General features: G+C 44.3%; 1 protein-coding gene across 2 annotated transcripts; it reads left to right on the top strand.

Annotated features, from left to right (window-relative positions):
* Positions 1 to 730: 730 nt before the first annotated feature.
* On the top strand, positions 731 to 22,683 carry TMEM159 (transmembrane protein 159). Of its 2 annotated transcripts, none has more exons than XM_003261452.4 (5): positions 731 to 882; positions 3,213 to 3,406; positions 12,247 to 12,415; positions 15,970 to 16,108; positions 22,190 to 22,683. In XM_003261452.4, exons 2-5 carry the CDS (start codon positions 3,311 to 3,313, stop codon positions 22,269 to 22,271), a joined length of 486 nt encoding a protein of 161 aa, XP_003261500.1. In that variant the 5' UTR covers positions 731 to 882; positions 3,213 to 3,310; the 3' UTR covers positions 22,272 to 22,683. The 2 variants fall into 2 exon arrangements, with proteins under 2 accessions (XP_003261500.1, XP_003261501.1); XM_003261453.3 differs by having other exon boundaries at positions 781 to 882; positions 3,106 to 3,406.
* Positions 22,684 to 23,834: the final 1,151 nt, after the last annotated feature.

The raw sequence follows: 23,834 nt of genomic DNA, 5'->3' as shown, positions 1-23,834 counted from the left end.
CCTCCCAGGGGACATTTGGCAATATTTTGAGACATAACTGGAAGTGGGGGGGGGGTGGTTCTTGTAACTGGCATCATTAGATGTCAGGGTAGAGGCCAGGATGTTGCTAAACATTCTACAATCCACAGTTCAGAAACACAGAATTATCCCGCCCCAAATGTCAATAGCATACTATTCAGAAGCCTTACTCTATAGCGCAGATTTGGGGCCAGGAGAAACACGGGCTCCTGTTCCGACTTGGATCCTTGCAAACCGAGGAATTTGGGTTGATTTATCTTGTCTCTCTCAGCCTGGACTTTTTCAGGTGTAAAATGGAGATCTAATCCATCTGAAAGGATCTCACTGGCTTATGACATTTGCATTTGAGGAGTCATGGTTAAAAACTTCCAGCCAGGGTAATACTTCATCACGTGTGTGTCTTGAGTTCCAGAGACGTTCCAGAGCAGCTGGTTTTGGGTATACAGGAGGGGAAACCCTGAGACCCTTGGAAAATTCGTTCTCGGCTGCCAGTCTGCCTGTCTTGAAGGTGGTCTGAGCTTTCTCACTCCAAGCCAGTCGTATGGGAAGGGACACTCTCTGAGCCTCAGTTTTCTCATCTGTCAACCTCTCTGGGCTTGTCCCAGTGGCTCCGAAAGCCAGTGGGAGCGAGCGCGCTTTGCAAAGCCCTGGGCGCGGGGCCTTGGCGCGCCTTTGCCGGATCCTTCCGGTCACGGGCGGGGCGAGCCCAGAGGAGCAGAGCCGAGGGGCGGTGCCCGGGGCAGGGGGCGGAGGCAGGCGGCTCTGGCTCCCGGGACGCTCTTTCTTTCCTCCTCTTGTTCCTCCTTCTGCCTCTCTTCGCTCCGCCTGCAAACGCGGTGGGGGCTGCTCGGCCGTCAGGAGCAGGTGAGAGCTCGGAGCTTGGGGGTGGGGGTCTGGGTGCCCCGGGTCGTAGACCCCCCTCGCAGGGCGAGGACAGCGGAGGAGCGCGGGGGCGACGGCGTGAGCGCGCCATCGGGGTCCCACGCCCGTAGCTTTCTGCCCCGGGGTTAGTGTAAGGGGTGTCTCCTGCCTGTGAGTCACCGGGACGGGGCTGGGAGCGCATGAGGAGACACGATTCCTCCCCACCCCTAAATGCACACTCACCCCGCCACCCCCCAACACACACACACATACACACACACACTACCACTAGATTAGGTAAAATGGTAGCTAGCACCACCACACTCCGAGACTGTGCCCCTTTCTGGGGAACCTGGGGAAGACATCGAGGCAAACCTCCCTAGGATTATTGAAAACGGGCGCCCTCCTCACCACCCAGCCCCTCTTCTCCACCGAGGTCCCCTTCCCCATCACTGCAGAGATCTGCAAGTATCAAAGGGAGCTTCTTTACCCTCAAATTAATAACAAAGTACTCGACTCCCCTCTGAGTTCCCATTATTCAGCCTCTGTGACTTCTGGGACGCGGACCCCCTCTCCACCTGCATTTCACTCCCTTCCTCCTCTCCTTGGGTCTCCCTGGCTTTTCAAGGCTGAAAGGCTGGGCCCAGATGGGGAGGGGCGGCCAGTGTGAGCTCGAGGCGCCTTGTAGCTCCCATCCCCCAACCAGAGATGTGACCCCTCCTCCCAGCTGGAACTTTCGAGGTAGCCGTTTGCCCCTGGAGGTTCGGGGGTGGGAGGGCCAGGAGATTTATTTGGAGCCTTGGAAGGGGAGTCGGTTGGCTGGTGTTGGCCTGGCCCAGTCCCCCAGGCGTGAAGAAGGCGGGGCACTACTTGGCCGCGCCCGGTTCTCCCTTTCCCTTCTCGGGAGACAGCTCCGTGCCTGGGGAGGCCCCTCCGAGGAGTGAGTGACCAGGGGGCCTGGGAATTGGTGGCCAGGTAGACGCATTTGAAGGCTGTGGCCATGGCATTCGCCCCACGCACTCTCTCATCGGACTCCCCAAACCGGTCTGGGTGGCACTTGAGGTTCCTAGACCAAACGAGACCTGTAAGGGGAACTCGGCTTGTTTCTGCTTGCTGCAGAGATGAGATTATGGGAACTGAGTGCTGGGAACCCCCCAAGTTCAAGATCTACGCCAGAGGCAGCTTCAAAGAGAGAATGTGGGGTGGTGGGATTAGTCCCCTCCTCAACTTCCCCCACCAAAGGGTTTCTTGTTTTACAAAAGGGAGGTAGCAGAGGCTGTCTACCTGGGATGATTAAAATGTGCTTTAATTTGCATACTAGACCCTGTACAGCTTAGTAGTAGATAAAATTACCCCCTGTATGATAAATAAATATGAAGATCTCTCACTCAATTAATTTTGGCCACTTGGACATCTTTTAAGCATTGGTACTGTAGGTCAGGAGGTCAGTTTAAAGGGAGAAATGGAAAAGATACCTCTGTGTCCAGCCAGTTCTGGGAAATATAAAATAAGAATGATTTTTTTTTATATTTGAAAACTCAACAGGGGTTAAAAATATATCTAATTTAACCAACTGCTTTTATTAAAAATAAATAAAAATTGTATCAGATTGGGACACCCCTCAAAATTCCAGGCAGTTTAGTTAGAGTATAATTATTGTGGTGAGGTCTGCCCCCGAGGCGCAGTTCTCCTTAGCAGGGATAGACTTACCCACAAGTAAATAGATGATGATGTATGGAATGATGGAATTGGGAGCCAACCTGTACAGTAATAAAGAAGAGAAATAGGACAAGGCTGCTGTTGTACAAGGAAAGCTTTCTAGGGAAAATAAAAGGCAATGAGATTTGAAATAGTGTATTCAGCTTTCTTGCTTTCTTTGTATTTTCAGCACTTTGTCAAGCTAAAAAATAAGCTGTCAGAGATAATACTGTTAACATTTTATCATCTTTTTTTTAAAGTATCATACACATCTTTTCACATCACTAAACGGTCACACTATCATTTTAATGACTGAATTTATCATTATTTAACCAATTTTCTCCTAATGGAAATATAGTTAGCTACTTCCCAATGTTTTGCTAGTCATTATATGTTATAAACAGGGATGCAATGCACAGCCTTTTAGTACATTTTGAGATACCTGTTGGATTATTTCCATCATGTTCCTGGAAGATAAATTCCTGGATTGAAATATGTGCAATCTGAAATTGTTGTGAATATTGCCAGGTTACCCTCCATCTGCATGCCCGCCATCAAGGTATGAGGATGGTAGGAGCCCTCGTCGAACCAGTTGGATGAAGACCACTAACGGCTTTTGTTTCCTCTGGTAACAGCAAGAGACAGGGCGACATGAGAGATTGCACCGCCAGCTGCACCGGAGAATTTACTGGTAGGATAATTCATCCCCAAAGAGATTGAAGTGAGCTTCAGAATGGCAAAAGAGGAGCCCCAGAGTATCTCAAGGGACTTGCACGAACTGCAGAAGAAGCTGTCTCTGCTGATAGACTCCTTCCAGAATAACTCAAAGGTCAGTTTCCAATCACTATGTGTAATGGAAAATCCCAATATAACACTAGCGTAAACAAGATAGAAAGTTATTTCTTTCTCCAGTAGAAGAAATTTGGAGGTAAGTCAAGAATCTTTCTGGCTTACCACCCTGCCATGTCTATGCTGTGACCTTCAAACTCCTTGTCTGAGATGACTGCATCAGCCATTGTATCCATGTTCCAGGCAACAGGATTTGAAGAGTGGGGGGAAAGAGAAGTGCAAGCCACCTCCAATTTAAGGAGACTTCTGGGAGTCGCACACAATACTTCCAATTAAATCCCTTAAGCCAACATTGAGTCATTTGCCACTAATGGCAAATGCAATTCTTTAGCTGGATAAAGAAGTCTGTGCCACAGATATCATCCTTTTTTTGGTTTTGTTTGGTTTTGTTGTGAATTTTGCCCTGTCTGTTACCCTGAAAATGAGAGACAAAAGCCTACTTCAAAATTTGAGTTCAGTGTTCCACTAGGAACCCAGGTCCAATAGAAATATGACGTGAGTCACGTATGTAATTTAAAATTTTTCTAGTAGCCACATTTAAGAAGTAAAAAGAAATAGGTAAAATTAATTTTGGCTGGGCATGGTGGCTCCTGCCTGTGATCCTAGCACTTTGGGAGGCTGAGGTGGGTGGATCACTTGAGATTAGAAGTTTGAGACCAGCCTGGTGAACATGGTAAAACCCTGTCTCTACTAAAAATACAAAAATGAGCAGGCGTGGTGGTAAGGCCTGTAGTCCCAGCTACTCAGGAGGCTGAGGCAGGAGAATCACTTGAACCCAGGAGGCGGAGGTTGCAGTGAGCCGAGATTGTGCCACCACACTCCAGCCTGGGCAACAGAGCGAGACTCCGTCTCCAAAAAAAAAAAAAAAAAATTTTTAATAATGTTTTTATTTAACCTAAGATATCAAAAATATTTCAACATGTAATCATTTATACAAAATTATTAATGAAAAAAGGTTCTTGAAACATTGTACCTTCTTTTTTGAACTCCCTCTTCAAAACCCCGTGCGCATATTTTACGCTTCTAGCACATTTCAATTTGAGTTAGCCATTTTTTAGGTATTCAGTAGCCACTCAGTGGCAGTGGAACTTCAGATAGTATATGTTTTCTTGCATATTTATCCTTATTGCTTTCTTCTATATGTCTTTCAGCATTTTGTCAAGGAAAAGAAAACAGCTTTCAGAGATAATACTGTTAACATTTTGTATGTCATTCTAGACCTTTTTTCTATGCAATATACCTATAAAAATACGTATGTATATGTAACAAAATGAACTATTTTGTGATGTATTTTTTTTGTATTGGATAGCACAGCGGATCTACTCAAAGAGATGCTTGTTTGCAATCTACAACAATAAATTCTGGACTCGCTCCAGAATTTATTTGGCACTCTTTGTGGATTTACCAAGCTATTTTTAAATTGGACAAGCAGCTTTCTCGCCAGCTGGCGGGGACTCTTGTTATTAAAAGTTAGCTCAGTAAGAAGGGTCCTCCTGCCTTTTCCACATTTACAGCTGATTCTCATTAACCATGGTAGTTACGTTCTATAAAGTTACTGCAGACACTGAATTAGCACATACCAAACCATCGCTCCTAGGGGAAATAACAGGATTCAGTTGCTGTGAGCCTCTGTTCACAACATTTTTGTCAACTGATCAGTACATAACCTCGTTTTCTGTGTATTTCTGTTTAAAGACATGTTAATATATATTGTTGATCATTAACATTGAACTCAGGGCCAACAACAGTACTATGACTCGTGTCTTAAACAAAGCTAATCACACACATGTATTTTCTCCATAGGCACATCACAGCCTTCTCATGCTTAGAAACGCTAGAGAACCCTTCAGCACTACACTTGGGGACCATTTTCAACAGTAAAATCACCAACCTAAAGCATAAACGTGGCACTAAATAGAACACAATGATACTTGTTTAAAGGATGAAACAGGAAGGCTCGGTGTTACCTTGCTTGACCTCAGCTGGGAATGTGCGTGGCAGGTGACTCCACTTCTTGCTGTTGTGGACACATCCACTAATGACCTCAAAAGCACTGTAGGCCGGGCACGGTAGCTCACGCCTGTAATCCCAGCACTTTGGGAGGCCGAGGCGAGTGGATCCCTTGAGCCAGAAGTTCCAGACCAGCCTGGCCAACATGATGAAACCCCCTTCTCTATGAAAAATACAAAAAATTAGCTGGGTGTGGTGGTATGCACCTGTAATCCTAGCCTCTTGGGAGGCTGAGGCATGAGAATTGCTTGAACCCAGGAGGTGAAGGTTGAAGGGAGCCAAGATCACACCGCTGTACTCCAGCCTGGGTGACAGAGCAAGACTCTATCTCAAACAAAACAAAACAAAAAGCACTGCCAGTATTCATTTTGAGGTTACAAATAAATTTTAGTGAGGAGGCAAATTTACAAATATGGGATTGTGAGTAATAAGGATTGACTGCATATTTCTTGGCACTGACTGTATGCCAAGCACTGCACTAGGCATTCACCCTGGCCCAGTCTGAACTTAGTTAATATTCATGTTCACCTGCCTTTTTTGTTTGTTTGTTTTTGTATTTTTAGTAGAGACAGGGTTTCTCACCATGTTGGCCACGCTGATCTCCAACTCCTGACCTCAGGCAATCCACCCACTTTGGCCTCCCAAAGTGCTGGGATTTTAGGCGTGAGCCACCGCGCCTGGCCACCAGTGGTTGTAAATGGTCCTGACCCTTCGCCCTTCTCCTGGTAGGAAGAGATAATGAATCATTGATTGTTTTTTGCATTCTGATACCAGGGAATTTGCCTGGCTCCTGAATCATCCAAGTTTCAGCCTTCATGTTCTCAAATACTGGCCACTTTGTCCCAATTTTAGAAGCCAACCGCCTTTGTCTGACCTTGGGCAAGTCACTTAGGCTCACTGAATTTCCATCTCCTTTTTTAAAATTGTTTATTTATTTTTTTTTGAGACAGAGTCTCACTCTGTCTTCCAGGCTGGAGTACAGTGGTGTGATCATGGCTTACTGTAGCCTCGAACTCCTGGTCTCAAGCAACACCTCCAGCCTCAGCCTCCTGAGTAGCTGGGACTACAGGTGCACACCAGCATACTCAGCTAATGTTTTATTTTATTTTTTGGAGAGACAGGGTCTCTCACTGTGTTGCCCAGGCTGGTCTCAAACTCTTGGCCTCAAGCAGTCCTCCTCCCTTGGCCTCCTGAAGTGCTGGGATTACAGAAGTGAGCCACCATGCCCAGCTGCCATCTCCTCTTTTCTAAAATGCGCAATGCCAGGCTCAGAGGTTTGTTATGAAGATTATCTGAGATGCTGTTTGAAGCATTAGCACAGAGCATGGCACGTAATGTTGTCAGTCTGTCTCAGCCTGGCCTTCCTGGGCTCTGCAGTGCTGCACTGTGCTTGTAGAGCCTAGATTGGATAACCTGTGTCTACCTCCAGGCGGGTGATGGAAAATCACAGTGCATGTTACTGAATAATAACCTCTCCCACTTTCCATCTTTCCATTGCTTCCCCCTGTGTTGCCATGAGAATGAAATGTTAATTGCTACGTTCTACCCCCCTGAGTTTAAATAGTGTTAGGTCGTTCTTTTTTACCTACCTCGTAGCATTGTAGGAAGAAATAAATGAGATAACACGGGAGGCGCTTAAAGCAGTGCCTAGCACCTGAGTGTTTAATGAATGTTCTCTGTTATTATTAGGTGTGGTTGAATCGTGTCCTCCCTTCCTGGGACAGACTGGCTGGAGCTCAGCTGTACTTCCTGGGAGAAGACAATTGCTGGGTTTAACCATCTGAATCTTGGTCTCTTTACATATCTGAATGACTTTCTCTTTGATTATACAGCCCAGACTCCGAAAAGACTAAGAATGGCGGGGCACTGTGGCTGATGCTTATAATCCTAGCACTTTGGGAGGCTGAGGTGGGCAGATCACTTGAGGCCAGGAGTTCGAGACCAGCCTGGCCAACATGGTGAAACCCTGTCTCTACTAAAAAATATAAATATTAGCCGGAAATCGCCTGAACCTGGGAAGCGGAAGTCGCAGTGAGCCAAGATCGTGCCATTGCACTCTAGCCTGGGCAATAGAGCGAGACTCCATCTCAGAAAAACAAAAGGCTAAGAAAAAGGTGGATTCCTTAAGGACTGAAGTAGAACAGTCTTGCCTGTTTCCTTTTATATCCCTGTGCCATACTGTCCCTAAGTCCTGTGTATTCCTTCTTTTGTCATTCCACTTTCATACCCATCTACCCCTCCCCCTTCTCTTCCCTCTCTGCCATCAGCCTGGACTTGACCACAGTATATCTTGCCTGATTTCCTGCAAATCTTTCTCCCTGCCTCTTGCGCATGATTGCTGGGTTCATATTTCTTAAATCATTCCTTTAATCATGTCGTAGTTCTACTCAAATGACAGCAGTTTGTTCCCTGTTTTTTTTCCCGATGAAATTTAAATGAGTGCTGTCTAGCAGAAAGATTATGTTTGCCACATATATAATTTTAAGTTTTTTAATAGTTACATTAAAAACATAAAAAGAAACAAATGAGATTAATTTTATTTATTTATTTATCTTGAGATGGAGTCTCGCTCTGTTGCCCAGGCTGGAGTGCAGTGGCACCACCTCGGCTCACTGCAACCTCCGACTCCCGGGTTCAAGTGATTCTCCCGCCTCAGCCTCCCAAGTAGCTGGGATTACAGGCATGCACCACTCTGCTCGACTAATTTTTTTGTATTTTTACTAGAGACGGGGTTTCACCATGTTGACCAGGCTGGTCTTAAACTCCAGATCTCAAGTAATCTGCCCACCTCAGCCTCCCAAAGTGCTGGGATTACAGGCGTGAGCCACCATGCCCGGCCAGAGATTAATTTTAATAATATATTCTTAATTTAACACAATATATCCAAAACACTATAATTTCAACAGGTAATATAAAAAAGTATTAATGAGATGTTTTGCATTTTTTTCATACACTTAAAGCACATCTCAATTCCAATGCCAAATTTTCATTGGAAATATTTAATCTGTATTCAGATTTTATGAAACTTACAATTCAACGAAATAGATTCACATAACCTATTTGAAACATACTTAAAATTTTTCCAACAACTGAATCAAGTCTCAGCTTTAAAATTAAAATTAAATTAAATTGGAAATCCAGGCCATCAGTCACAGGAGGAGCATTTCAAGTGCTGAATGGCACAGGTGGCCTGTTATGGACAGCCCAGGGATAAGTTAGCAAGCCTAGTGTCCTGGTGTCCCAGCCTCATGAGCTTCTTCCGTTGCACAGCCCTTCACTCGCTGGTGCAGCATACTCACTGGTGTCTGCTGCCTCCCTTTCCTGGAGAGCCCATCTGCTCTCCCCACTGTGGTTCTTTTAATTGTAAGGGTCAGGTGACACAGGGAGCATCAAATAAGGATGCACGTGGATTAGAACTGGAAAGAAGTCAGGACCTGAGACAGCGCAAGGGACCAGCCCACATTCTGTGTGGTGACTCCCACGGCTCCTCTGCCTCTCTCTCACTTTCAGCTGCCCCGACACAGCAGGATCTCACTGGACTCTGATGATGGAGTGTCCAGGCTGGGCAGTGCCAGGTCCAAGGCGATTCCTGCTACAGTCATCTCTGGCTAGAGAAGGGGAATAGCAAGCTCTTTAGCGGCTTTTGTCAGAATGGTGGGGTAGCAGGAGGCAGTGAGGTCAGCGGGCATTGTGCCATCCTGTGGTCTGGCAGGCAGTGAAATTGGCCATGCCTCGAGAGTAAATCCTGAGGAGACCATGCTGAAGCCCAAGACCAATGGCTGTGGCTTCTTGGCATGGCCTCTTCTATTTAAGCAGGGTGCAGCTTGCACTTTAGCTCCTTCAGCATGAACCACAAACCCCTCCTGCCTTCCATCTCGCCCTGAAAATCCCACTGTTTAAATCACTTGGGCAAACTCTTCTTCCTAGGCCTAGGCGGCACATGTGTTTTGGGGACCTGAATTAGGTCTTCTTTTCATCTGCTGGCCTGTAAGGCCCTAGGGATGAGGCTTAGGAAGGACCAGTTATGATGGAAGGAGGTTCTGGAATGATGGTACCTTTCAAGTGAACAGGATCTAGAATGCCAGTACTGAGGAGAGAGAAGCCATGGAGCCTAAGGAGAAGAGGGGGAAACCCATCTTTGTGGATTTGCCTATGGCCAGCTCTGCATTAAAGCAGTCTTCCTCCATTGAGTCAGATCCAAAATTCCTTTTGCCTGGTGAAGGAAAATAGACTATGAACACAGCATAAACTTGCATTAGTCACAGGCTGTGGCCAACTATGGTAACCAGGTTGATGACATAAAAGCATTTTTACTTGATGTGGTGGCAGCTGTTGCAAGCATTGGACATTTAGAGTCCAAGACCTTAGCTTTTTTTTTTTTTTTTTTTTTTTTTGAAAAGGAGACTTGCGGCCGGGCGTGGTGGCTCACGCCTGTAGCCTCAGCACTTTGGGAGGCCAAGGCGGGTGGATCGCCTGAGGTCAGGAATTTGATACCAGCCTGGCCAATATAGTGAAACCCTGTCTCTACTAAAAATACAAAAATTAGCTGGGCGTGGTGGGGGTGCCCGTAATCCCAGCTACTCAGGAGACTGAGGCGAGAGAATGGCTTGAACCCGGGAGGTGGAGATTGCAGTGAGCCGAGATCTTGCCATTGCACTCCAGCCTGGGCGAGAAGAGTGAAACTCCGCCTCAAAAAAAAAAAAAAAGAAAGAAAAAAAAGAAAAGGAGACTTGCTCTGTCATCCAGGCTGGAGTGCAATGGCCGTATCTTGGCTCACTGCAACCTCCGCCTCCCAGGCTCAAGCGATTCTTGTGCCTCAGCCTCCCTGGTAGCTGGGACTACAGGCATGCGCCACCATGCCTGGCTGATTTTTGTATTTTCAAAAGAGATGGGGTTTCACCATGTTAGCCAGGCTGTTCTTGAACTCCTGACCTCAGGTGATCCGCCTGCCTCCACCTTGCAAAGTGCTGGGACTATAGGTGTGAGCCACCGCGCCGGTCAGGCCTTAGCTTTTAATGCTGAGATTTTGCCACTTGGAGGCTGTGCGACTCTAGACAAGTGATTAGCTTTTAATGCTGAGCTTAGTTTTTAATAGACAAGTGATTAGCTTTTAATGCTTAATAATAGACAAGTGATTGGCTTTTAATGCTTAATAATAATGCTTTTAATAATGCTTTTAATTATTATAATAATATAATATAACACATATTATAATTATATACATCTTATGTATAATATATAATTATATTATATTTATATGATAATATAATATATAATTAATGCTATATTAATTTTGATAACTAATATTAATATATCTCTAATATAATAATTATACAATAGTATAATTATAATGATTTTTAAATTATAATTATAATTATATATATTATATATAATATATAATATATAATTATATTTATTATATATAATAATTATAATTATAATATAATAATGCTTTTAATAGTAATAATTTTAATGCTTAATAATAGACAAGTGATTAGCTTTTAATGCTAATCACTAATAATGCTTTTAATAATAATAATGCTTTTAATGCTTAATAATAGACAAGTGATTAGCTTTTAATGCTGAGATTTTGCAACTTGGAGGCTGTGCGACTCTAGACAAGTGATTTAGTTCATTGCTTCTCAAACTTTAATGTGTATGCACGACACCTGGGGAATCTTGTTTAAAAGGCAGAGTCTGATTCATCAAGGCCTGAGATTCTGCATTTCCTTTTTTTTTTTCCTTTTTGTTGGAGAAAAGATCTCCCTCTGTTGCCCAGGCTGGAATGCAGTGGTGCAATCCATAGTTCACTGCAGCCTCAAACTCCTGGGCTCGAGTGATCCTCCCACCTCAGCCTCCCAAGTAGCTAGGACTGTGGGTATGTGCCGCTATGCCAAGCTAGTTTTTAAATTTTTTGTAGAGATGGAATCTTGCTCTGTTGCCCAGGCTGGTCTCAAATTCCTGGCCTCAAGTGATCTTCCCGCCTCAACTTCCCAAAATGCTGGGATTACAGGTGTGAGCCACCACACCCAGCCAGATTCTGTATTTCTAACAAACTCCTTGGTGATCCAAGTAGCTAAGCCTGTTTGTGTCTGAGTGACTTCACCGATGAGAACCTCAGCTGTAAAGTAGGAGGCAGATGGTATGTATCTTACATCAATGCACCTGTATGCCGAAGAGGTCTTCTCAAGAGTCTGTGTTTGGCTGGAGAGCCATGACTGGGTCTTTCCTCCTTTCACAAGGCTTGACCTTGGGTGGGGACCTCAGACTTGCCACCTGCCCACAGCTGCCTAAGATAGCTGCCTGGGTGACTCATGTCTTGGGAGAAGTCTTGTTGTAGTGACTTTTTTTTTTTGAGACAGGGTTTCACTCTTGTTATTCTTATTATCGTTTTTGAGATGGAGTCTTGCTCTGTCTCCCAGGCTGGAGTGCAATGGTGCGACCTTGGCTCACTGCAACCTCTGCCTCCCAGGTTCAAGCGATTCTCCTGCCTCAGTCTCCCGAGTAGCTAGGATTACAGGCATACACCACCATGCCTGGCTAATTTTGTATTTTTAGTAGAGATGGGGGTTTCACCATGTTGGTCAGGCTGGTCTCGAACTCCCAACCTCAGGTGATCTGCTTGCCTTGGCCTCCCAAAGTGTTGGGATTACAGGCATGAGCCACCACACCTGGCCTGTAGTGACTTGTTAATGCATAAGCCTTCTGGCTTTACGACCTCTGATTGTAATTCCCACAGCTTGGGCAGATCCATTCAACCTGGGGTTCCAATGTGGTACTTAACCCTGGCTCTTTGTCCTTTGCCCACAGGTGGTGGCCTTTATGAAGTCCCCAGTGGGTCAGTACTTGGACAGCCATCCGTTTCTGGCCTTCACCTTGCTGGTGTTCATTGTTATGTCGGCCGTTCCTGTTGGATTCTTCCTGCTCATCGTGGTGCTTACCACCCTGGCTGCTCTGCTGGGGGTCATAATACTGGAAGGTAGCCTGTTCTGTCATTCACCTCCTTGGAAAATAACTCAATTGGGAGAGCAATACTTTTGAGACATCTGCCATTTTAAAATTTTTTTAAGGGGCGGGGTCTTGTTATGTTGCCCAGGCTGGTCTCAAACTCCCAGGCTCAAGTGATCCTCCCACCCTGGCCTGCCGAAGTGCTTGGATTATGGGCATGGGCTACCATGCCTGGTTGTCTGCCATTCTTGTCAAAATCACATCAAGCAAGGCAACTTATCAGAGTAGGTAAAACATAGACTCTGGAGTCTGCATTCAAATCCTACCTCCACCACTGTGATTTGGGGCAAGTGGTTTACCTCTCTGAGCCTCAAATTCTTCATATGTAAAATGGAGATATAATAATACAATCTCAAAAGGTTGTTGTGAAGATTGAAACTTATGGCTCCATAAAGTCTTTAGCACAATACACAATACATCGCACAAAGTAGCTTCTCAATGAATGCTAGCTATTATTATTAAGCAGAGAGGCCTTTCATTCCACAGTGAGTTATTGGGCACCTACTGCATGCCAGATGCCTTGCTAGGTACTGGAGACCACCTTAACCCTTTTTCCTGAAGTTCCACTACCAACAGTCAACTTCTCCCTGCATTCCTAAGTTAAAATTACTGGGAAAGCAAATCTGATTTGCTCACTTTGCCTTGTCAAATCAGATCACACACCCCAGGCAAGAGGCCAAAGAGATGGTGGCCAGTGGGTCAGGTGATCACTTCTGGTCCATTCCGTGGCTTCCCAGAGCTAAGAGCACCCAGGGCTGTTTATTTGCCCCAGGGACAAGGCAGTTTACACTTGAAGGAGAAAGTAGGCATGGTCAGTGGATGAGCCAAATACAGCCTGGCAGAGTGGTTTTTGAGTAAATGTTGATAGATAGATGGGTGAATGCATGAATGAATGGGTGGAGGAATGGATGAGTACCATAAGAGAGGAAATTTACAGAGAAAGGAGAGAGCCATTACATTTTGGTGGTACCATGCAAAGCTTTACAGCAGACAAGACTTTAAAGATGTATGACAACTTTGCCTTGGGGTGGGCAAGGAAGGGCCTTTTGGACAGGAGAACAGCATGTGCAAAGCCTCTAGAATAGTGGTTCTTGAACCTGAGTGTATTTAAATCCTTTTTTTTTTTCTAGATGGAGTCTTACTCTGTCGCCCAGCCTGGAATGCAGTGGCATTATCTCAGCTCACTGCAACCTCTGCCTCCCGGGTTCAAGCAATTCTCCTGCCTCAGCCTCCCAAGTAGCTGGGATTACAGGCATGCCCCATTATGCCTGACTAATTTTTATATTTTTGGTAGAGATGGGGTTTCGCCATGTTGGCCAGGATGGTCTTGAACTCCCGACCTCAAGTGATCTGCCCACCTCGGCCTCCCAAAGTGCTGGGATTACAGGTGTGAGCCACTGCAACCAGCTCCGAGTGTGTATAAATCTTACTTCCTTTATCAAAATATAGACTTTGGATCTCTTGAGACCAGGAGTTCAAGACCACCCTGGGCAACATATCCAGACCCCCCTCATCTCTTTAAAAATAAATAAACAAATAAATATAAAAGAGGCCGGGCACAGTGGCTCATGCCTGTAATCACAACACTTTGGGAGGCTGAGGAGGGCAGATTACCTGAGGTCAGGAGTTAGCGACCAGCCTGGCGAACATGGTGAAACCCCATCTCTACTAAAAATACAAAAAATTAGCCAGGGCTGGTGGCGGGCACCTGTATCCCAGCTACTCGGGAGGCTGAGGCAGTAGAATCACCTGAGCCCGGGAGGTGGAGGTTGCAGTGAGCTGAGATTGCACCATTGCATTCCAGCCTGGGTGACAAGAGTGAGACTCTGTCTCAAAAAAAGAAAGAAAGAAAGAAACAAGAAAGAAAGAAAGAAAGAGAGAGAGAGAGAAAGAAAGAAAGAAAAAGGAAGGAAGGAAGGAAGGAAGGAAGGAAGGAAGGAAGGAAGGAAGGAAGGAAGGGAAAGGAAGGGAGGAAGGAAGGAAAGAAAGAAAAGAAAGAAAGAAAGAAGAAAAAAGTGGTGTGTGTCTGTGGTCCCAGCTACTCAGGAGGCTGAGGTGAGAGGATCGCTTGAGCCCAGGCAGTTGAGGCTGTAGTGAGCTGTGATCGTGCCACTGCACTCCAGCCTGGGCAACAGAGCAAGACTCTGTCTCTTTAAAAAAAAGAGAAAGAGAATGCAGACTTCCAGGCCTCATCCAGAGAGGGTTGTTTTAGTAGGTCTGGAGTGGGGTTTAGAAATCTGAATTTTTCACAAGCTTCCTTGATGCACCTGATTCTGATGCGGGTGGTTGGCACCACACTTTGAAAAACAGTGATCTAAAATTTTGCAAATCTTTATGAAAAGGCAGCACACCTGTTGATGTCCTCTTCCTTCCAGCCTTTTCAGGGTCCCTCCCTGAAAGCATCACTGTGGCTGTGGGAGGAGCACTGGGCTAACTGGCCACTCACAAAGCAAAGAGAAGGATGTCAGCCATACAATACTTGCCATGTTACTCGTTCTTCATGATCTTTTCCTTCTACCTTTTATTCTTTTCCCCCCACGGGCCCCACATTATGAAAAAATGTATTTTCCTTGGACGTATTAGATGGTAATTCATTAATATTCCCATTTAGAATGGGAATGGTATATTAAAATGGCATATAAAATGCTCCATAAAAATGACCAATCAGACCTTAAGATTAAAATGTGATGGTTTACAGGCTGGATTTTCAAGGATGCCATCAAAAGCTGCATTTAGATTTTGCTTTAGCCTGCATGACCTTTATACCTATAGCTTGTAGATAAGTGTAAATAATGGCATTTATTATGCACTTTGAGACATTAGAGATAATTTACCTCCCCCAGTACTGCCTTGGCTGACTCCTCGAGGGGATCCCTTTGGAAGTCCATCTCTGACCTTGAGGATAAGGGGATCTCAAACTCCAACACTTATGGGCAAGACAAAATGAGCAGGCTGGTTGGGGTGGCTCACGCCTGTAATCCCAGCACTTTGGGAGGCCGAGGCGGGTGGATCACTTGAGGTCAGGAGTTCAAGACCAGCCTGGCCAACATAGTGAAACCCCATCTCCTCTAAAAATACAAAAATTAGCTGGGCGTGGTGGCAGGCACCTGTAATCCCAGCTGGTCAGGAGGCTGAAGCCGGGAATCACTTCAACCTGGGAGGCAGAGGTTGCAGTGAGCTGAGATTGCACCACTGCACTCCAGCCTGGGAGGCAGAGCAAGACTCTGTCTCAAAAAAGAAAAAAAAAGACAAAATGAGCAAAGCGGCCCATGTGTGATGCAATTTGGGAACTGGGGGGACTGGAGGCAATGGGAGGGCCAGCCAGTTGTTGCCATGGTTTGATGCCCACTCAGGTGCCCATATCGCCTCCTTTTTTTAAGTGATGCTAGAAATCTGGGTTTTTGTGGGAAGTCTCCTTACTTTAATAATCTGAGTTAGCAGTTGTTATTTTAAACACACTGACCCAGGGTCTGCCAGTTTTCAGCCTGTTTGAGATGAACACTTCTAACCATGTTCTTCTCCTAGGATTGGTCATCTCTGTGGGTGGCCTCTCACTGCTCTGCATCCTCTGTGGTTTGGGCTTCGTATCACTCGCCATGTCGGGGATGATGATAGCATCCTATGTAGTGGTCTCCAGCCTCATCAGCTACTGGTTTTCTCCCAGGTAAATACATGTCCATGGAATAATGTATTTTTTTAATCTTTCCACTTTTTTTTTTTTTTTTGAGACAAGGCCTCCCTCTGTCACTCAGGCTGGAGTGCAGTGGCATGAACATAGCTCACTGCAGCCTCAACCCCCAGGCTCAAGCAGTTCTCCTGCCTCAGCCTCCCAAGTAGCTGGGGCTACAGTTGCATGCCATTGTGCCTGGCCAATTTTAATATTTTTTATTTTTTGTAGAGACAGGGTCTTGCTATGTTGCCCAGGCTGTTCTCTAACTCCTGGGCTCAAGCAATCCTCCTGCCTCCGCCTCCCAAAATGCAGGGACTACAGGCATGAACCACCCCACCTTGCTAAGTAATTTAATCTTTGCCACTTAAGGGGATTTTCACAAATAAAACCATAATCCTAGTTGATGTCCAGAAGGAAACTTGTAAGACCCAGGTGTTTCTCATAGTTTCCCATGTATGCCAGGCATCAGGTGGGAATTTACCATGGAATTTTAAACAAAGCAATTGCTGTCATTTTCCATAAGGTATACACATTTCATTGTCATAGCAACTCTATCAGTATTATTGATTCCTTTTAAAAGATGTCCATGTAATTTACAAATGTCAAATTAGGTGGTTTTCTTTGGCGTGGTGGGGCGGAGAGGCACAGGAGAAAAATGACCCACCAGACATATCTGTCGCCCAAAGCGGTACAGTTTGGGAGCCGTGAATCTTCTGTCCCCAAAGTCTGTTGATCCCCTCTGCTCTTGAGGATGTGAGTTTCTCACCAACTGAGTGTGAGCCTCGTGTTTGAATATATAGATTTTTGTTCCTACAATATGGGTCTTCAATGCCAGCTACTTCATCTGGGGCCTCGAGTGAAACAACAGCGATCTACTTAAATGCTAGAGGGAAAAACCAGCTATGTTGGCATTACTGGGAGACTCTGTGTTTGTCTATAATGTGCCACCTACTTAAGGGATTATCAAAGGAGATTTATTTTAATGCTTTATTTTTGTCCTATGTGTTGATTTTAGAATGTAAGTCCCAAGTTCATCATACTTCATTTAAGCTCCTGCTAAGTTGATGATAGCGCTACTGAGCACTTGCTCTGCGCCAGGGACTCTCTTAAACACTTTCCAGGCCTTATCTCATGTAATCCTTACAATTTAGCCCCTTTCTATTATAAGGAAAATTAAGCCAAGTCCCTTAAGCTGAGAGTAGCACAGAAGGGACTTAAATCCAGATCAGTTAATTCCAAAGCCCTCTTAAGATACAGAGTGACTTTCTAAAACAGGAGTTGGTAATTTCTGGAAAGGGCCAGATAGTAAGTATTTAGTAAGTAATATAGTCTCTATTGCAGTTAGTTAACTCTGTTGCCGTAGCATGAAGGCAGCACAGACCAGGAAGTAAATGCATGGCCATGGCTGTGTTCCAATAAAACTTTATTTACAAAGACAGGCAGCTTGCTGGATTTGGCCAACCGTTGCTCTTTAAGAACCGATATCTTGAGTTTTGTTTTTCTACAAAACAACCCTTGAACTCCTTACCAAAAGGTTATCCTGTTATTATTCCTATGTTGAAAAATAAAGGGTGAAGTGGGTATAATATAACATTGCTCAAGGATGGCTCTTATAGGATTGCTTAATTGATATCCCTGGAGTCATAATCAGCTTTTCAAAAATCGCTTTGATTGCTCTTAGACTTTCGTTTGTTCATTTGTATTTTACTTATAAAATGGGGCCTGCTATGTTTCCCAGGCTGTTCTCAAACTCCTGGCTTCAAGCAATCCTCCCTGATTGGCCTCTCAATGAACTGGAATTACAGACGTGAGGCACTGACTCGCTCCCAGTCTTAAAAGACATAAAAGGAGAAATATTGGCCTATTTTGCGTATTGAGGGTGATGCTTCTGAAATAAAATTCCTCCCTGCCTCTGAACCCTGCTTTAATAGGGTAAGTTCTTAAAGATTATACCACAGGAAGTAGCAGAATCTGACTCCCTACTTATCAATGAAGAAATTGAAAAAGAAATCCAGGATTTGTACTTGATCTCCTTATCCTCCCCTATTGCTGCCAACCAATTGTTTCCACGTGGGCAGAGGTTCTTAAGCTTTTTGTTCTCAAGTCCTGTTTTACCTTCTTAAAAATTATTGAGGCATCCGAAGAGATTTTATTTATGTGGTTAATTGTATTAATAGCACTTTGGGAGGCCAAGGAGGGAAGATCACTTGAGGCCAGGAGTTTAAGACCAACCTAGGCAACATGGCAAGACCACATCTCTACAAAAAATACAAAAATTAGCCAGGTCCACGTGGTGATGTGTGCCTATAGTCCCAGCTACTCTAGGAGGCTGAGATGGGAGGATCATTTGGGCCCAGGAGTTCAAGGCTGCAGTGAGCTGTGATCACACCACTGCACTCCAGCCTGGGCAACAGAGCAAGACCTTGTCTCAAAAAACAAATGAAATGAGGTGAAATATAAAATAAAATAAATAGCTAACATGACATAAAACTATATACAATAAAATAAATTAAAATAAACATAACATAAATTACATTAAATCAAATTAAATATTAGCTGGGCATTGTGGTGCATGCTTGTGGTCCCAGCTACTCAAGAGGCTGAGGAGGGAGGATGGTCTGAGCCTGGGAGGTTGCGGGTGCAGTGAGCTATGATCGTACCACTGCACTCCAGCCTGGGTGACAGAGCTAGACTCTGTCTGGAAAAAAAAAAAAGTATATTAATAATTATTTCTTTTTAAAAAATTTTCTTAGTGTTTCTTGTTCTGAAATAATTATTCTATTAGAAATCATAACATAAATTTTAAAAATATCTATTCATTTAAAAGGAACAATATTACCTGTTGATATAAATAACAAATTTTAATGAGAAGTAACTATATTTTCCAAAACAAAATGAAATTTGTGAGTGGTATTGTTTTACATTTTACAAATCTCTTTCATATCTGCCTTAACAGTTGTCAGCTGGCTTCTCGTTTGTGTGGCTGCATTCATTCTATTGTGCTATGTTGTTCTGTTTGAAGTATTTGAAGAAGACCCAGCATCACTTAATGTGTGGTTGGGAGAGGGAGGCAAAGCTTTTTTAAACGATTGTGGATATTCTATGATAGTACACCAAAACCCCATAAGTGGTAGTTTCTTAAAGGTTAGCTGAAATGTGAAATTTTTATACTCTATTTTATTGAAATCTGCAGGTCTATCTCACACTTTAAATTGATCTTTATCATGCATGATTTTGTAACTTTACCCAGTGGTCAATTGGAGAATATCAGTTCATTGAGTCATGCAGATCTTCCAAATATATTTTGAAAAATTGCACTGTTCCCTTGTGAGAGAATGTGAGTGGAAAAGGCGTATAATAGGTCGTGTTATTGTGAATATGGTTTTCATCTGAGAACCCTTGCATTAGCGAATTCTTTTTTTTTTTTTTTTGAGACAAGTCTCACTCTCACCCAGGCTGGAGTGCAGTGGCTTGATCTTAGTTCACACAACCTCTCCCTTCTGGGTTCAAGCAGTTCTTCTGCCTCAGCCTCCCAAGTAGCTGGGATTATAGGTGTGCACCACCATGCATGGCTAATTTTTGTATTTTTAGTAGAGGTAGGGTTTCACCATCTTGGCCAGGCTGGTCTCGAACTCCTGAGCTCAAGTGATCCACCCACCTCAGCCTCCCAAGATGCTGGGATTATAGGTGTGAGCCACTGCACCCAGCCTGCATTAGTGAATTCTTTATAACTCAAAAAAAGATAACTCCCTCATTAAATGATTGAAAGCATGGAGTGAGGGGAAGAGGAGCTATACAATTTATTTCATGATTTAATGGAATTTTGTCCCTAAAACATAAGATAATACAGCTTAAATTTTTTAAAAAGAAAAGAAAAAGGAAACAAAACTGTAAGTTTCCCTTACATATGAAAATCAACTAAATATTTAGATCAAATACACTGACCTGCCTCCTATGTAGATCAGCTAGCCTCTGAGGGGCAAAACCACACTCCTTTGTTATGGAAACTGCGAGACCTCCCAGGGCCTGCAGCTCAGGAGAAGTAGGGGCCCTGGGCAGCTCTGTTTATTTGTAGAGCCACCAAACCCACTACCCCGTATCATAATCTTCCAAACCAGCCTGAGCATAACTAGCTTTCTTAGATCTTTACTAAGAAAAGGAAAGGCTTCTTTCTTAGTTTTTTGTTATCAGGGAGGAAGGGTTTAGGTGGCAAATAATGAAAAAAACCAAAGTAGATACTAGTTTAAACACACAGGGAACTTTTTTTTATTGCTTAATGAAAAACTAGAGACAGCCCAGGGCTGGTGCAGCCACTGTGTGGTATCAACGTACCAGGCACCTTTTGCCTTACTGTGTTGCCATCCTTAGCCCATTGGTTTCCTACCTCATGGCCACAAGATAGCTGCTGCAGCTCCAGGTGCACCAGCTACCTTCAAGTCAGGATAAAAGGAGAAAAAAATTGAGTCTGACCCTTTTTACAATGTGAGTAAAATATTTCCCAGGACCTCTCACCACTATACTTCAAAAGACTTCATTAACTAGAACTTTGTCAGATGGCCACTTGTGTTAGTCTGTTTCTGCATTGCTCTAAAGAAATATCTGAGATTGGGTAATTTACAAGGAAAAGAGGTTTATTTTGGCTCATGGTTCTGCAGGCCATACAGGAAACATGGTGCTGGCATTTGCTTCTGGTGAGGGCCCAGGAGGCTTCTTATCATGGTGGAAGGTGAAGGGGAGACAGTGTCACATGGCAAGAGCAGGAGCAAGAGAGAGAGGAAGGAGGTGCCACACTCTTTTAAACAACCGGATCTTGCATAAACTCAGGGCAAGAACTCAGTCATTCCCCAAGGATGGCACCAAGCTATTCATGAGGGATCCACCCTCTCGACCCAAATACCCCCTACCAGGCCCCACCTCCAACACTGGGGATCACATTTCAACATGAGATTTGGAGGGGACAAACATCCAAAGCATATCCCCACTCTAAGCTGGGAATGTTCAGCTGTGTCATCTTCTGTAGCATAAATTTGTAAGGAGAAGGGTTTGGGAAATAACTCCTGGTTGGCCAAACTCTGGTGTGTGCTGTGGTTTTCCACAGTGGGGTGTCAATTATGGCCAGGCTTTTTGAAATTCAAAGATAAACCATGGATCCAATTGAGTTAATATCAATAGCACTACTTCGTCTCTCACAGCCTTCTGACAGTCACAAGGACTGAAGAAGACAGATTGGTTTATCTTCGTTTCCCCAAGATATGGTTTGGCTGTGTCCCCACCCAAATCTCATCTTGAATTGTAGCTCCTGTAATCCCCGCATGTCATGGGAGGGACCTGGTGGGAGGTAATTGAATCATGGGGGTGGGTTTTTCCCATGGTTGCTGTTCTCATGGTAGTAAGTATCACGAGTTCTGATGGTTTTATAAAGGGCATTTCCCCTGCACATGCTCTCTTGCCCGCCACCATGTAAGAAGTGCCTCTGATCTTCCTTTGCCTTCCACCATGATTATGAGGCCTCCCCAGCCATGTGGAATTGTGAGTCCATGAAACTTCTTTTTCTTTATAAATTACCCAGTCTCACGTCTTTATTAGCAATATGAGAACAGACTAATACAATCCTCCCCCTGAACTCCTTTCCATGGAAGATGTCAAGAAACTAATTGAAATCAGAAGATATGGTCTGAATCCCCACCCTGCCATGTTTTTTAGCTGTGTGGTCTTGAACAGGCTGCTTGACTTCTCTGATTTCAGTTTTTGTCCATTGGTAAAACAGACAAAATAGCTACTCTTAATCTACCATTCTCACTGGGTTGTTGTGAGGACACAGATAATTAAGAAAAACGATAAATATCCAAATTAGAAGATGGAAAAGGGGCCATAACCCTACTCCTAACCTGGTCATTTTAACCTCCTGTGCCCTCAGTTTCTTCATCTGTATAATGGGCATAGGCCTGGTGTGGTTGCAAGAAGCAGCTAAAAATAAATCAGGAAAAAGAACACCATGTATTCAGCTATGCACACTTCCAACGTTGCCCTTTATTGAGGCCCTAGAGCTAACCATCTCTTCTTGTTATCCAACAGGCCAGTGACACAGCAAAACACCAATTACGACTTTCTGCCAGCCATGAAGTCTGCAGATTTCAAGGGTATTTACCAGGAGTGAGTGGCTGCTCAGAGGCCGGGCTTCTTTTCAAATACTGCTGGATCATACTCACCCCTTGGGATTACGGCTTAGAAGAAGGGGGCTGGGTAGGCAAGCACTCCTTGGCTGTGTCCTCTCGCTTTTTCACTTATTTGTAGGATCCCGCAGCAGCCAATTTAGGGATTGTGTTTTCTTGTGTTGGTTCCCATGTAAAGAAGCAGCAGAGAAATGCAATGGTTCAACAGCTCGCCCTGCCCCAAGTATGCAGACTTGACCTTGGCGGGGTCCTGGGCTTCTAGAGTCTAGCCCTTGACCCCAAAGCCTCAGGGCTTATGTCCAACAGTCCCATTGGGAGCAACAGTGATTGTTTATAGTTTTTTTGTTTTCAGAAATGAGGGCAGCTGTTAATTTTTTCACTCATGTGAAACAAGATAAAAACAAAAATCCAAAACAGAACAAGCTCTTCTGTTTTTGCTTTTTATCAGAAAGAACAGCAACATTTGGCCTCTCCAAGTTGGAAAATAGAGTCCAAATGTAACTTTGTGGCCAAGAGTATTTTTTAAAAAGTCTAAAGGTGTAGTTTCCACTGTTACTGTTGAGTACTGTTAAGTGCTGTTAATCTTTTACATATTTGCCCTTGGTACTTTTGTATTGTTTTAAAGAGCTTGTCCTGTTAAGTAATTTCTTTTCTTTTTTTTTTTTTTTTTTTTTTTTAAACAGAGTTTCCCTGGCCGGGCGCGGTGGCTCACGCTTGTAATCCCAGCACTTTGGGAGGCCGAGGCGGGCGGATCACGAGGTCAGGAGATCGAGACCACAGTGAAACCCCGTCTCTACTAAAAATACAAAAAATTAGCCGGGCGTGGTGGCGGGCGCCTGTAGTCCCAGCTACTCGGAGAGGCTGAGTCAGGAGAATAGCGTGAACCCGGGAGGCGGAGCTTGCAGTGAGCCGAGATTGCGCCACTGCACTCCAGCCTGGGTGACAGAGCGAGACTCCATCTCAAAAAAAAAAAAAAAAAAAAAAAAAAAAAAAAAAAAAAAAAACAGAGTTTCCCTCTTGTAGCCCAGGCTAGAGTGCAATGGTGCAATCTCGGCTCACTGCAACCTCCAACTCCCAGGTTCGAGTGAGTCTCGTGCCTCAACCTCCCAAGTAGCTGGGTTTACAGGAACCCACCACCGTGCCCGGCTAGTTTTTTTTTTGTATTTTTTTTTAGTACAGATGGGGTTTCACCATGTTGGTCAGGCTGGTCTCAAACTCCTGACCTCAGGAGATCCACCTGCCTCGGCCTCCCAAAGTGCTGGGATTACAGGCGTGAGCCACTGGGCCCAGCCTAAGCCATTTCTTAAAATAAAAATGCTAAAGGACTAGTAAGTAAAAATAAAACTTCCTATGGGATTTCCCAGTGGAATTATTGAGTGGTTTATTTGCTGTGGCATTTCATTAAATATTTATTTTGGTGGGCTTTTTTTCCTTACTCTTTTTCCCTTCTGCTCCATACATCAGACCTGCCTATTCCTCTGTCAATTTCATGACTGGTGCTGGGTAATAGGGATTTTTTTAGTTGCTCGTGATAGACACCAATTCCA

This window comes from Nomascus leucogenys, chromosome 2 (genome assembly GCF_006542625.1).
Source record: "Nomascus leucogenys isolate Asia chromosome 2, Asia_NLE_v1, whole genome shotgun sequence".
Taxonomy (NCBI): domain Eukaryota; kingdom Metazoa; phylum Chordata; class Mammalia; order Primates; family Hylobatidae; genus Nomascus; species Nomascus leucogenys.
The sequence above is the reverse complement of the archived record's forward strand: the minus strand, read 5'-3'. Positions and strand labels throughout refer to the sequence as shown.

Excerpts from the sequence above, each read along its gene's own strand:
- TMEM159 (XM_003261452.4), top strand. The coding sequence starts at position 3,311 with ATGGCAAAAGAGGAGCCCCAGAGTATCTCAAGGGACTTGCACGAACTG. Across the intron at positions 3,407-12,246 it reads CCTTCCAGAATAACTCAAAG|GTGGTGGCCTTTATGAAGTC; the intron begins GTCAGTTTCCAA and ends CTTTGCCCACAG. Across the intron at positions 12,416-15,969 it reads GGGGGTCATAATACTGGAAG|GATTGGTCATCTCTGTGGGT; the intron begins GTAGCCTGTTCT and ends TTCTTCTCCTAG.